Source organism: Gavialis gangeticus, unplaced genomic scaffold, assembly GCF_001723915.1.
Source record: "Gavialis gangeticus isolate Ggan-Ray unplaced genomic scaffold, GavGan_comp1, whole genome shotgun sequence".
Taxonomy (NCBI): domain Eukaryota; kingdom Metazoa; phylum Chordata; order Crocodylia; family Gavialidae; genus Gavialis; species Gavialis gangeticus.
This window is the reverse complement of record NW_017728964.1, coordinates 4,415,516-4,430,255: the sequence shown is the minus strand read 5'-3', so window position 1 is coordinate 4,430,255 and position 14,740 is coordinate 4,415,516. Positions and strand designations below refer to the sequence as shown.

Below are 14,740 nucleotides of genomic sequence, written 5' to 3'. Positions count from 1 at the left end.
GTGTGTGTGTGTGTGTGTGTGTGTGTGTGTGTGTGTGTGTGTGTTTTGGAGGTGAGGGAGTTGTTGGGCTTCCCACTGTTGCTCTTCAAAGCATGCTCCAGACACAGCTACTCCTAGATTAATACCGACCAATGCTTTCCAAACTCTTCTTGGAAACCTCCAATGAAGGAGACCCACAGCTTTCCTAAGCAGGCTAGTCCCATGCCTCACTGTTCTCACAGTGAAGAAGCTTATCCTGACATCTAATCTAAACTTACTTTGCTGCAATTTCAAGCCATTGCTACTCATCCTTCTCTCTGCAGTGACAGAGTAAAGGTGTTCTCTCTCTTCTTTATGGCACTAATGACAGGTTCAGTCTAATTTCCAGTTCTGACCTAGTAATTTACTTGTAGACAAAGTTACTATTTAGACTCCTTTGTTTGAATTGAGTTGTTGCACCATTTTACATTCCTTTCTGCCATGGAAGAGTAGGTTCTCTGTGAAGCTATCTACCTTTACGCACTATCACAGTAGGTAGCTGCCTTCACATTCTGGACTACAGGTGCCACCTCTTGTTCTGGACCACACTTTGCATCTCCACAGACCCAAACTGGGCAAAGCTAGTTTCATGACTTCCAGTGGGAACCAGAATAGGTGCTGAGAGGGAATGGTATATGCCCTGGCACCAGATGTCATTGTAAGAGAGCAGAGACAAGTGTAGGTAATTTTTAGAAATTCACATTCACAGTTTAAAAATGAGCTTGGCTGGATCCTGCCCACAGTCATCTTGTGATTGCTGTCTGTGAGCATTAAGGAGCAGGTGCTGCAAATCATTAAAGGGGCCTAATCCAAAGCCCATCCAGAGCAGTGGAAAGACTCCTGGTGATTTCACTGCACTTTGGCCTGCAGCTCAAATGTGTGTTAATTTTTGATCTGTAGATTGATTGGGGAATTTGCCATTCACCCTTTCCATCACTCTGCTTCCATAAGTTGGAGCAGAGGCCAGAAGGAATGTCTGACTGCTTGCCTGTCTGGCTTGGGGTTTAGGCTGTGCTGATCAGTGCTATATTTATGTGTCTGGATGCCTAATACTGCTATCTAAATAGAGCTTTGAAGCCCAAATGCTCAGCCAACAACAGTTGGAGCAAATAATTTGGAATAGGAGTTGGTACTGCCTCTGTGCCATGAGTTCTTGTGGGATACCAGGACACAGGCAGAAGGATTGCTGCTCCCAGTACATGCTGCCTTAGGTGAGAAGCAGCAGGACAGCACAGCTAACTACAGGTTTTGGACTTAACCTTTACACAGGAAATATTTACTGCTTATCTTCAAGTAAGTTTAAAGCTGGTAGGAGGTACTGGGCTGACAGCTCCATGTAATTCCCATATGACAGGGCTGTCCCACTGGCAGGCCACAAAGGGTTAATCTACAGTATTCCCCCCAGCCCCACCCCTGCCGCTGGGCTGCCCAAGGGCCACTACTCCCCTCACTGCTCCAGCTGCTCCTGCAGCCAGGGTCTTCAGGCTCCCTCTCCGTTCTTTGGCCTTTATTTCCTGCCCCTACCCTGGGGGATGGGGCAGAGTGACAGGGGTTAGCCTGCAGTGCTGAGGAAGCCTGCAGGCAGGGAGTTGATAAGGGATACCTGTGTGCATGCTGTAGAGGTTGTGGGGGTCACATGCATGCAATGCCAGGGGAGCTCATAGCACAGAGGAGCCCACAGGGAGAGCCAGGGAGAGCCCATATCTGGGGATATGAGGCAAGGCTGTGGGCCTTGCTGATGCAGCCTCCATGGTATGCAGCCCCGACCACTAAGAAGTTAGACAACCCTTCCATATAACAGCCTTGATCTAGAGATGCCATCTTTAGAGAGCAAGAACACTGATTGGCCTCCATGGCCCATTCAATCCTTGGTCTGTCATCCACAAGGATGACAGTGGTATGGTGGTTTTCTGTTGTGGATGTGTCTCTCCAAGGAACTGGATTGAGATCAGTCAAACATATTTCACATCAGATGAAACAGCCATTGTAAGAAAAACACCCCTGACTGCCTGAGATAACATGCATGTCTCCCACAAATACAATACATTGGTTCAAGGCATAGAGAAGAACATCTCTACAGAGAGCTGAACAGTCATAAGCCTCAAGGAAGTTCATACAACAGACCATCTTGCTAAAATAAACTGCTCAAACACTAGGTACAGTTATTGAATTCAAACGTCAACTGGTGTAGATCCAAATATCACCACTTCAGTCAATGAGGCTATGTCAATTTTCCTTAACTAGAAATCTGACCCATTTGATATAATTTTGCAGATGTCACTATACCTTTGTAAACTGTACCCATCGTCTAAGGTAGAGAATAATAAGACAGGAGGGAATAAGGAGAATCGCTCAGGAATCCAGGACCATATGATACGCATCTCTTGGGCAGTTACAATAGTAGAGCTGAACTTCAGCATATCCACAGCCAGGTGGAATGATTGTCTGTAGGGGAAAGCAAGATTAGAGCAGAGCACTTCTAATAAGTCAAAAACCTGGTGTGTCTAAAAACAGCAGAAATATGCAGAGTTTTATGTTCTAATGCAGCACCCAACTCTTCAGTTTTTCTTGCATATTTTAGACTGCAATCTCTCTGTTGTTATTATTTATTCATGTATTTAATAATGCAGTAGTTCTTAGGGGCTCTAGTTATGGACCAAAACTCTCACTGTGCCAAGCACAGGACAGGGACATGGACTGTCTCCTAATTTACATTCACATAATACTTAACACAGTGGGGCCTGCTTCTGCTTGGAACATTTGGAAACTATTGCTATCTTAATATCAGTCCAGCACAATACCTATCAATGTAACAAAAAGTGATTGCAGGCCAAGGTTGAGGAACATTGGCAGAGCTCTGTGGGCACCAGAACTGAAAACAGGAGGACGAACTGTTAAATTGGGATTGACAGAACCACATGAAGTCAATGACGGGAACAGCAGAATGCTGCAGGTCAGGCCTAAGGCAACCTCTATGGTGGCACTTGGGGTCAACTCTGAGGTCAGATGAACCATCTGGTAGAATGTGAGTTTTCCTTCACTGCCTGTGTCATACCTTTTAGCCAGCACCAAAGCTGATTGTCTTGTGTTTCTTGGTTGTGAGGCAGAGCCATCCCAGGAATTGGTCTGTGGGTCAGCTTCTCCTTCCAGATTTGTCTCTACTTTTGGAACAGTTGAGACAGAAAGTAGGGCACAGAAGGAACTTGGGACTGTTGGGTTGGTGATGATGGACTTTCTGTGCTTGTGGCCTGCATATATGGGTGAGTTCCAAATGTAGTAGAGGCAGGGGCAGGCAAGGAGGTGAACAGGGGTGGGGTCAGACTTGTACCTAGGATTTCAGCAGAGTTTCAAGGTTAGGTTGGACTATTCTGGGGTTAAGTATTGGGGCTTACACTTAAGATGGATAGTGGCATGGGCTTGAGGATGTACTTAAAGGTGGCCTTAACTATCAGCATAGATATACTCTACAGTGCATGGGCAGAGGTCTGGGCATATATTATACCCTATTAGACAGCCTGTACTGGCTTTCATGAACATCTTTAGTCCTTCCTTGATATTAGTACATTGCATGCCACTGAATTAGGGAACCCTGAAACAGGATATGTTTGCAGATGACACCAAGCTGAGTGGAGTAGTAGGTATGTTGGAGACTAGGGCTAGGAATCAGAGTGACCTAGACAAAATGGAGGATTAGATCAAAAGAAATTTCATGAGGTTCACTAAGGACAAATGCAAAGTCCTGCACTTAGGATGGGACAAGCCCATGTACAGGTACAGTCTGGGGGCTGACTGGCTGGGCAGCAGCTCTGCAGCAAAGTACTTGGGGGTTATAGTGGACAATAAGCTGAATATGAGCCAGCAGTGTGCCCTTGTTGCCAAGAAGGCTAATGGCATACTGGGCTGCATTGTTAGGTGTGTTGCCGGTAGATCCAGGGAAGTGATTATTCCCCTTTATTCAGCACTGGTGAGGTCACATCTGGAGTACTGTGTTCAGCTTTGGGCCTCCCACTACAGATAGGGTGTGGACAAATTGGAGAGAGTCCAGCAGAGGGCAACGAAAATGGGAGGGGGCTGGGGGGACATGAGCTGTGAGAAAAGACTGAGGGAACTTGGCTTATTTAGTTTAGAGAAGAGAAGACTGGGGGGAGGGTTTTAATAGCAGTCTTGAACTACCTGAAGAGAGATTCGAAAGAGGATGTAGCTAGACTGTTCTCAGTGGTGGCAGATGACAGAACAAGGAGCAATGGTCTCAAGTTGCAGCAAGGGAAGTTTAGGTTAGATATTAGGAAGAATTTTCTCACTAGGAGGGTAGTAAACACTGGAGCAGGTTACCCAGAAAGATGGTCGAAGCTGCATCCTTGGATGTTTTCAAAACCTGGCTAGACAAAGCTTTGGCTGGGATAATCTAGTTTGGGATGACCTCCTGAAGTCCGTTTCAACCATAACTTGGAGACACCAACCTCCATCCTGCAGAATCCAGTAGTATGGTGTTTAGGGCACTTTTAAGATGAAAGTTCAGCTTCTTGCTCTGAATCTTGCACCTGGGTTTCCCACATCACAAGGCTGTAACTACCAGTCCATAAAGTCACTTTCTTGCTATCTCCCACTCTCAGTCTGATTTTTGACCACAGAATCATAGAAAAGTAGGGTGGGAAGGGAACTCAGGAGGTCACCTCGTTCAACTCCCAACTCAAGACAGGATCATTCCTATCCAAACCATCCATACAAGAGCTTGTCTAGCTTATTTCTAAAAGTACACAACAACCCTGATGCACAACTACAAGGCACATTGTCCCAAAAAATCAAGAGCACCCTAACCTGTTACAGCTAAAGAAGAGGGATGAGGGCACTTTCAATGTCCTGCTGCTGTAAGTGTTGTTAAAATACACTCAAGAGATCCAGGGACACGGATCATGACCCCTGCTACAAAGGAAGGCAATGCCCCCCTCCCCCAGCCCATGCCAGTCTAACCATGGGGTAAAATTTCTTCTTGATCCCTAATGTGGTGATTGATCTTACCCTGAGCAGAGCAGTAAGACCCTTTACCTAGGAACCTCTGGGTTTTAGTCCCAGCAGGAGCACTGGCACACCCCCATCTAAACCTACAGCCTTGGTTGCAGCCAACATGCACTGCTTCTGAGGATGGCAAAAAAAATACTGACACCTGTACCAACAGAAGGGAAGAAGTTCCTTCCAGGCCCCATGTGGCAACCAGGAAAGCAAAGGAGCATGGGAAAAACAAAACACGCTCCACACTGCTCTGCAACCTGGGGATTGCAAACAACTCCCCACATAATGCCCTCTAACTAGAGAGCCAGAACTCCCCTTTCTGTCATTCTACCCCCTCCATAAACTTATCCCACCTCCTTTAATCTTCTTTTATAACTAAGCTGGTTTTGGAGCTCTGCTGTATTCTTCTGCTTCTTGGCATGGTCTTCTCCTATATCCACCCCCTCTGGGCTCCAGAGCTCTTCACATGATCCCCAGCAATCTGTGTGAAGGTGGCTCCTGGGTTTCCAGCAGCTGCTCTTTACCGCATACCCTAGGCATAGCCACTCCTGGGCCATCGCTGACCAATGCTTATCCAACCTCTTCTTGAAAACTTCCAGTGAAAGAGACTTTATGACTTCTTTAGGCAGACCATTCCACTGCCTTCCTGTTTTAACAGTGAAGAAGTTTTTCTTGAAATCCACTTGAAACCTGCTGAAATTTCAAGCCATTGCTACACATCCTACTCTCTGCAGTGACAAAAAAAACCCTGTTCTCTCTCTTTTTTATGGCAGCCCTTCAGATATTTGAAAACTGCTGTCATGTTCCCTCTTAACTGCCTTTTCTGAAAGCTGAACACGTCTATTTCTTTGAACCTTTTTTCAAATGGTTTGCTTTCCAGGCCCTTTATCATTTTTGTTGCTGTCTTCTGGCCCCTCTCTGATTTCTTCACAGACTGGACACAGGACTCTAGATCAGTGGTTCTTATCCTTTTTTGTACCAGGGCCCATTTGTAAACAGTGATGGGGCATCCCAACCCAGCACCCCTCACTCCCAACCCACTGCCCCCAAGCCCCAGCCCCTCAATGTGTGAGGCAGGGGTGGGTTTGTGGGGCAGGGTTGGGGGTTTGGTGGGGGGGCTCTAAGCAACCCCTTGCAGGCTGGAACTCTGCCGTCTGCCAGGGAAAAGGCACAGTTTACCCATGTTCTTCTCCTTTAAAGGATAATCCATTTTTCAAGTTTCTTGATCCATTTTTCAAGTTTATTCATGACCCTTTCATATATAGGCACTAAGTCTGTGACAGAATATCTTTTGGGTTGTGACCCACAGGTTGAGAAACACTGCTCTAGATGAGACCTAACCAGTACATAGTAAAGAGCCATTATCATCTTCTTGTGTTTTGCATCTAATGCTCCTACTGATGCTGACCAAAGCTTGCCTTGCCTTTTTTTGCAGAAGTCTTACACTGCAGAGGCACTGAGTCTGTGATCCACTAAGACTCCTGGATCCTTCTCCATAGTGCTGTCAACCAGCCAGTTGTTACCCATTTTGTTTTTGCGTTTTTGATTATTCTTCCTGAGCTGAAGCACCTTGCATTTGTCAGCACTGAACTTCATCCTACTGGCTCTTGTCCAGCTTCCTAGTCCATCCAGATCCTTCTGAATTTTGCTCCTGTCCTCCCATTTGCTTGCATTTCTTCCCAGTGTTGTGTTTTCTGCAGATGTGCTCAGGGAGCTCTCTATTTCAGTATCCAAATCACCAATCAACCAGTCAAACAGTACTGGGCCCAGGACAGAACCCCGTGGGCCTCCACTCAATACTACCTGCCATTCTGACATCAATCCATTTATAATGACACTTTTCTTGCAGCGATTGAACCAGTTATCTATTCACCTTGTAATAGGTTTGTCTAACCTACAATTCTCCAATTTGTTTATGAGAAGGTCATGTAGGATGTTGTTAAAAGCCTTACTGGAGTCTAGATACACTATATCTATTACATTTCCTTCATTCTCCCACCTAATGACTTTGTCAAATAATGAGATCAAATGTGTTTGGTACAATTTGTTCTGACATCTGACATCTAACAATTTGTTCTGACAAATCCATGCTGGCTGCTTGTGATCAACCTTTCCACCTCCACATAATTCTATTCTGAATCTGAGCGATCTTTTAAACACAAGTTTTGTTTGAACTTATACTTTTTTACAAAAAAGTTTTTGATTTTGATTAATCTGAATTTTTCAGTGAAAAAACATTTTGTTGAAAAAATTCCTAACAAGCTCTTCCAGTGAGATTGACTGATAGATCCGTCTGTCTGTCTTTTCTCTCTCTCTCTCTCTCCACCTATTGTTTTTGGTTTGTCTGGCTAGCACAAAGGAACGTTACCAGGGCATGCTAGTGAATAAATCAGGCTTTCTTACCTGCGCTGCACCATGGTAATCCCTTTCTCCAGCAGAGCCTTCCTGTTTGCCATCTGAAGAAGCCAGATTTCCTTGCGGGAGAATAGCCTGATACCAAAAGCTCTCTCTAGTAGCTTATCAACAGTCATGTGCTCTCTAATGTTCTGCATGAAAGCTTGCAAATCCCCTTTGATGTCAGTCACTTCCAGCTCTCTCGAGGTCACCAAGAGCTTGTATTGTCTCAGCAAGGCCAGAGCAATCCGGTACAGGACTTTCTGTCCCTCCAATAGATATACATCAAGTATGCGTATGGCATAATCAAAGGGAAGCTCACCAAAGAGCCATGTTAACCATTCAGAATAGACCTCTGAGACATTCTCAGAAGCACTGGCTATTAATCTGTGAGCTGTGGGGCAGTGCTTGTTAGCCAGATCCCCAAAAGTCATACAGGAAGCCTTGTGGGCCAAGAAAGACTGGTCAATATAGCTGATGTGGGAGTCATTGCAAGCAATGAGGTGCGAGACATTGTCAAAGCACTGAGCTTCATCTTCACTGTAGTGCAGCAACAGCGTTACAATCGCAGGCAGAATTGGACAGTAGGTGATGTCAGGGAAGAGGTTGCCAATGCAGATGAGAATTTTCTTTACTGCTGTTATACCTTCCCTAGTCAGGCAATATGTGGGCATGAAGCATCCTTCAAGGAATTCAGGCAACGGATGGGAGCTCACATTCTGTTTTCCAAACAGCCTGATTGCCACATCCTGATAGACCAGAGCATCTGGGGTCACAAGCCGGCAGGGGATATGCTGGATGATCTGGTGGTAAGCCTGAGCTCTTAGACTGTGGCTGGTAGTCCAGTAGCCTTCTCTTGCCAGCTTTTTCAGTTCCCTAGTGGTTTTGCTGAGGATCTCTCTGTGGCTGTTTGTCTCTTGATCCAATTCTGGCAGCTTATCCCAATCTACAAACTGTCCAGAGCCCATGCAAGAAGATGCATCAATGTCCCAAGTCTCAGCCTCAGAGGTGATCACCACAGAGATTGGAGGAGAACTGATTGTCCCTGCGGAACACAAATACAACATAATTCATTTCACTGGTTGACAGGTGACTTAATTCTGACAGCCACTTCTAAGATTTAAGTCAACATATATGTATTTAAATAGGTAGAACATTTTCCTGTCCCAAAAAAGAAGTTCTTATATTGGCTTTACATACCAGAACTATATTTATCACTTCACCTTTTTCTAGTTGCCTGTTTCTTGTAAGTCCTCAGCCAGTGCTGCTCCCCATAGGCTGTCGAGTCAGAAACAGGAACTTTTCTGTGTAGGCTGCATTATCTTTTGTCGCAGCTCCACTATCTCTGTAGTATTGTAAATGGTCTGGACATACGGGCACTTGCTTTTTGTAGTGCTATAAAGGGGTAGATAGTGCTACAAAAGTAACATGTGTCCAGGGTCAGAGACAGCTCAACGGTTTCTCCCTAGTATGGACTTCCCACTGTCCCTTTCACTTCCCCTACTAATGACTGTGTTTTTTTTCTATTGGTACAAAACTAAGAATTTTGCCCTGCCAGGAGCTTCCCAAGCAACCTCGGTCTGTCTGCTTCAGTGTATATTACACAGAGAGATTTGAAATAAGATTATGTGGTCCCATGGTTCAGTGCTCAAAGCCAGGGTATACCAAAGGAATGCAAACTACAGCCGCTATACTTTGCTAAAGCCAGGCAGGAGATCCTTTCAGGGTCAGGTGCTTGGTTGCTGGGGCCCTAGTGTTGCCAGCCTTTGTATAAGACTTGAAAAAGTACCTATGAAATGTTACTTCCTTTTACATCTCAGTCTGACACCACACATCCTCCTTCCCCCTTCCTTAGTCATGGGAGGATACAGGATCCATACATCTTAGCAGAGGAAGTGATTGCATTCAGGACAATGGCATCTGGGAGCACAATGGGAATAGAAAACATTACCATTCTGCAGCTGCAGTAACAGCTGGGCTGTCACTCACTGACCTGGGAGAGGTTTCTATCCCATCCCAAAGCACCTGGCTTCTCGCCCCCGTTTAGGACTGCTTAATTTGGCTGGGCGCTGAGGATATCAAGAGTGTGTACCTGTCACAGTCTATATTCCCTGTAGGATTTCTGGAAAGCAGATGCACTGGTGAGACAGCTGTGTTGTACCACAATAAAATGCAATGAGTGGCAGATCCTAGAATCCTACTTACAGTCAGGAACAAGAAGCTACTACAAAACAGTTGTCTGGATAGTCTTTCCAAAAGGAAAAGCCAGCTTCAAAAATAACTCAAGAGAACACGATGTCCAGGCCGATCCACTAGTAGAATTATAGGTTATTAGAAGCAGATAAGGTTCTTTGGGTAAATCTGATATCTTTTATTAGACCAACTCAAATTATAAATCAATAACAAATAAATAGATTAACAAAAATATAATAAATGCAAAATAAATAGATTATTATACTACTGCCCTCCTGAGTAGAGAGCAGGTCCCACCTTAATCATGAATGATATACCAGACTGACTGTAGCATTTCCATTTTGTAATGCACAAAAATGGTAATGCTGTATAAAAATATGGGCTGCTTACAGACATGAACGCCTCCCCTCCCCAAACCTAGCACTTTACTTTAAATTCAGCATGCCCGCACACAGCACAGCACATACCCAGAAGAAGTAGTGCATTAGTTGGACCTTGCTCACCCAACGTCTGTATAGATTTCATGTTTCAGTGGCACTTTTTTGTGCCTTTATCTAACAGCTAATTGAACCAGCATTTGAAAAAAATGCCAGAAAGCCCTGCTGAAGTGCCTGATTTATACAGATGTAACCCGAGTGGTACTCCAAGACATACCCCCTCTCCAATTGAAGGGATCAGAGCAGGTGCATGAGCACTGTGGGAGGTGTAGTGACCCTCCTTCCCCTACAGAACAGAGCCAGACCACGAATGGGAACTTAACCATATACCTTTTAATGAGGAAAACAGTGGTGGGAACATAACATATATAAACCAGGGGGTATAGGGAATACTACAATACCCCGAGAGGACGGGATTCAATAAAGGTTAGGCATTCACATTCGTAGACCTATTCATCCAGTTAACAAAACACAGGTTTAACAAAGTATAAAATGCAAACAACATAACAAACAATACTGGTTGGCAAAATATAAAATGCACAAAATACAAAATGCCAAATAACAAGAGATGTAGGGCATAGGTACCTGGAGGGGGAAGAGGGAAAACACAATGACGCCCTCCGCTCTGACAAGAATATTTCTGCCTGTCATTTCACTCATCCCAGCCAGGGTATGAACTCAGATCTCCCATATGGCATGCAGAAACTCTACCACAGCCATCACTGCTCCAGGCTGCTAGGGCTTTTGACCTTCCAGGAGCCCCTGCCTCACATCGAGCTGCCCTGCCTCTTGCTGGAGAACCGGAAGCAGAACTGGGAGCCTCGTGGGTCACTGCACAGGTTCTTGCTGGAGCCAGGTAGGGAACTCTTGCCAGCTCTTTGAAACTCCTTCCTCGTTGTCTCTCGCCAGTCTCTCCAAGTCAGCTGCGCTGCCCCTTTTATCCCCCTCCAGGTGACCCATTGGGCCAATCAGGGGACATGGAGAGTGAGTCTTCGGGGCCTGATTGGTGAGGAAAGGGAATCCCAAGCCCTCCAATCATTTTTTACCATTTCAAAACCCCTGGACCAAATCACTACCAGCTAGCCCATCACACAGACACTGGGGACCTGGATCAAACAAGTGTTTCCTCTCTGGTAAACTGTTTTTTTGTTTGTTTGTTTGTTTGGGGGGGGTTCATGTCTGTTAGCAGCAACTGCTAAGGGAACAACTGTCCCCATGTAAAACATCTCCCAGTACACTGTGGTGTGGAGGTGAGGATTTTTATAGGAAAGGTATGCACAAAATACCTTGCCTTGCCCTGTTGCTGCAACAAAAATCAGATTTAGTAGTATTGTCACTCAAAAGAAGGTTTTGATCATTAACAAAGAAGATAGATTTTCTAACATTTACCTTTCAGGCTACCTGTGATAACATAAACTGATTTGTAACCAGAATGCATAGAACAATGGATTCCAGTGAAACTGGAATCTAAACTGCAGTATAATCCACCTGAGCTCTGTGTCTAGCAGAGTACAAATGAAGTCAGGCTTGCTCCTCATTGGTAATGATAAACACAGGTAATAGTCAGCTCAGAAGATTTATTTTGTCCTAGTGTATTTGTATTAGAGGACAAAATAGTGCTGGGAAGCTTCAGCAAGTCTGGAGGGTTGTATAAGGCTTCACAAGCTTGGATGATTATCTGAAACCCTTCTGACTCAAACCAACATCCTTGAGTGTAAAGATTTGTCTAGGAATTTGTAAAATCTAGTAAAGATTTCACTAGATTTGTCTAGGAATATGGTGAAACTTCCAGGTCAATGCTTTTGTGTTCTGAGCTGGTCATAAAATTAGCTTTTTGCAGGGAATAGCATTATTTCTAGTTTCAGCCCTTATCACCTGCCAAATACCTCAAAGTGTGGACAGAAAAGGAAAGGAAATTGAACTTTTTGGAACCACTAAGCAGGTCTCAAGGGGAACAGCATGAAAGCTTCTGTACAAGCTTCCTTCTCACACTGCTCTCAAGTATTGTGCCCCATTCATGACTGGTGGAGAACTTGCAAGGGTGAGGGGCTGTTCAGTCTTCATGAAGCATATTCCACCCTTGTCATCTTTGGGGACCATGTCGTCTGTAGACGAAACAAGAGGTGTGTATGCATGACACTTTAAAGTGGGCTAAATGCTTTTGCTCCACTTTAATGGTGTTAGTGTTTGCATGCCTTCGCGGCGTATTGTGCCTTAATTCCAGCCACTGTAAGAAATTCAGTGGCGTAATGTGCCTTAAATGACTTGGGGCGCAGCAAACTACAGCCGTGGTGTGAAGCACTGGGCTCTGTGCAGCTCAGGGGCTCTGCGGGAAGCCCTGCAGACAGCCTGGCAGCAGCCTGGGAAGGCAGTCTCTGCCCAAGAAAAGCAGCAAGCCTGATCTATTTTTATTTTGCCCCCTGGAACCTGCCTACCTGCCTGTGTTGTGTGGGGCCCCGGTGCTTCCCTCCACAGCTGTGGTGGCCCCTGGGATCTCCCGAGCCAGGTACCTGCAGGCGGCGCCGCCTGGGGGGGTGGCCACTGCTGCCACAGAGGGAAGCACCAGCCCCCACCAACCTGCAGCCCAGGGAGTGCTCCGCCCACCATCAACGCACCCTCCCCTCCCTGCCGGAGAAGCAGGTAAGTCAGTGGGCCGTGTGCATGACACGGGGGTTTAATCAGCCCTAAATTGAAACAGTGTTTTTTAAAACCCACTGCCACTTCAATTTAGGGCCTTTGTTTCGTCTACACGCACTGTTATGTTAATATTTACTACACTGAGGCCCACCTCCCCAAACAACTCTTATACTTAAGCTTCTTTCAGCCTCAGCATGGATACAAGCCAATGATTTAGAGGTGATACCTGTCTTTCATTGACAGTCCCCTGAGCCATCCAGACCCTAGCTCCTGTTTCATGATCAGTCTGAAAGAAATGCAGAACTCTAGAACTCTTGGTTCAGAGATGATACCTTTTACACCAACTAAGAAATCACAAAAAAATGGGGACTTTTTACCATCTTCAGTTTTCCCTGAGCCTGAGAGAGGGTGTGTGCCTGAAAGCTTGCAGAAAAAGATAATTTTTTTGTGATTTCTTAGCTGGTCTAATAAAAGGGATCATCTCTGAACCAAGAGTTCCAGAGTTTTGATTTCTTTTTGTCTTAGACCAACACGGCTACCAAATACATCCCTGAAACATGGAAGATGCTGAATTTTGGCCAATTTTGCAATTACATTTCATTGCTGAACAACAAGAAAGATTTCTATACCTCCCTGCCTTTCTGCCATCTGATACCACCAGGGAAGGAATCCTGCCTTATCTGCACATCAATGAGCAACTCACAAAGACACCCTCATGGACCCAGAGGAACAGATGTCTACCTTCAGCTTACTCTGTGCAAAATGAAGTTTCTTTTCTACCTATGGGGGCTTTTTACCATCTTTAATTTTCCCTGAGCCTGAGGAAGGGTGCATGTGCCCAAAAGCTTGCAGAAAAAGATAATTTTGGGGAATTTTTAGTTGGTCTAATAAAAGGGATCATCTCTGAACCAAGAGTTCTAGAGTTTTGCATTTCTTTTTGTCTCAGACCAACACAGCTACCAAATACATCCATGATTAGACTGATTCATTCAGCTCTATTACAAAAGATCTCCTCTTTCTTTAGCCTGTTAGCAGTGGAGTACTGCCTCAGTTGCAGTGCTCTTCTGTGTGCCATGCCCCAGGAAATACAGCATTGCAAAGAAAACATGCTGGAAGTAGGGCAGAGTAAAGAAGCAGATTTAGCCCAACTGGCCTTTTCTAGTTAGCGATGCTTGCCTGGTTAAGAGGACGCAATTGCATTATTCGTGTAAACAGGAATGCATCCTTTACCAGCTGCTGCATTTAACTGTCTGTGCAGAAAGATGCAGGTCCTTCTCAGGAGCTGACCTACCTTGTGGGGCTTCCATGTCACCTTCCTCTGAATTCACCAAGACAGAATTACACCTGTTCTGCTTTCCAGACTTGTCTGAAGGGAAATCAATAGCAGTGCCTTCAGGGCAGCTGGAAAAGCTCAGCCCAACCTGTAACATGTCTCTGGGATTACCTGTGCTGAAATCAAAACTCACTAGCAAGGTGCTTCTGCTAGGCTTGGTTCCTGCGTGTAATTTATTCTGTTTGCATCCTCTTAAGGTTAGCACCTCCCCTAAAGAGCAGGAGACACTTATTTGATGTAAACAACGTAAGGGGTAGGACTGCTAGAAAGCTCCCCAGCCCCTTCCTACCCCAGTGCCCTGTGTGCTAGTAACAGGCAGGGATGTAAACAAGTCATGGGGAGAGATAATAATCAAAACAGCAACAGGATCATTAAACCTAATCATTTATTTTCCCAAAGCTACACTTCATTTCCATGATCTTGAAATGATTTCCTACTTCAGTGTCACAAGAAATTAAATCCACGTAACAAGGAAATAAAGTAGGGGAAATGTGAAGGGGAGTTCTTGATTTGTGTCCCTTACTGATTACCTGTCCTTGAACTGACGAAACATAAACACAGAAAATAGGTTTCTAACCGCTTCCCGCTGGATGGTTTGGTTCTTGTTGAAGACAGAAATAGAATCATGTGAACAGCGAGTGCAAAAGATCTAACGGGCAGTCTACAGAGTAAGAACAAAATTACAAATGCTTTCAAACGCTATAAGGGTGTAGGGTGT

At 45.1% G+C, this 14,740-nt stretch overlaps 1 protein-coding gene across 2 annotated transcripts in view; it reads right to left on the bottom strand.

Annotated features, from left to right (window-relative positions):
• Positions 1-14,235, bottom strand: part of LOC109287167 (TBC1 domain family member 24-like) — a 33,606-nt gene extending 19,371 nt beyond the window's left edge. The window contains exons 1-4 of one of the 2 annotated variants that reach the window (XM_019502142.1): positions 13,981-14,235; positions 7,432-8,467; positions 3,074-3,346; positions 2,305-2,463 (exon numbers count right to left, since the gene is read on the bottom strand). In XM_019502142.1, coding sequence (XP_019357687.1) covers positions 2,305-2,463; positions 3,074-3,346; positions 7,432-8,467; positions 13,981-14,119 — 1,607 coding nt within the window. In that variant the 5' untranslated portion in view covers positions 14,120-14,235. The remainder of the gene's footprint in view (positions 1-2,304; positions 2,464-3,073; positions 3,347-7,431; positions 8,468-13,980) is intronic. The other variant, XM_019502134.1, reaches the window with a different exon arrangement.
• Between the last annotated feature and the right edge of the window lie 505 nt (positions 14,236-14,740).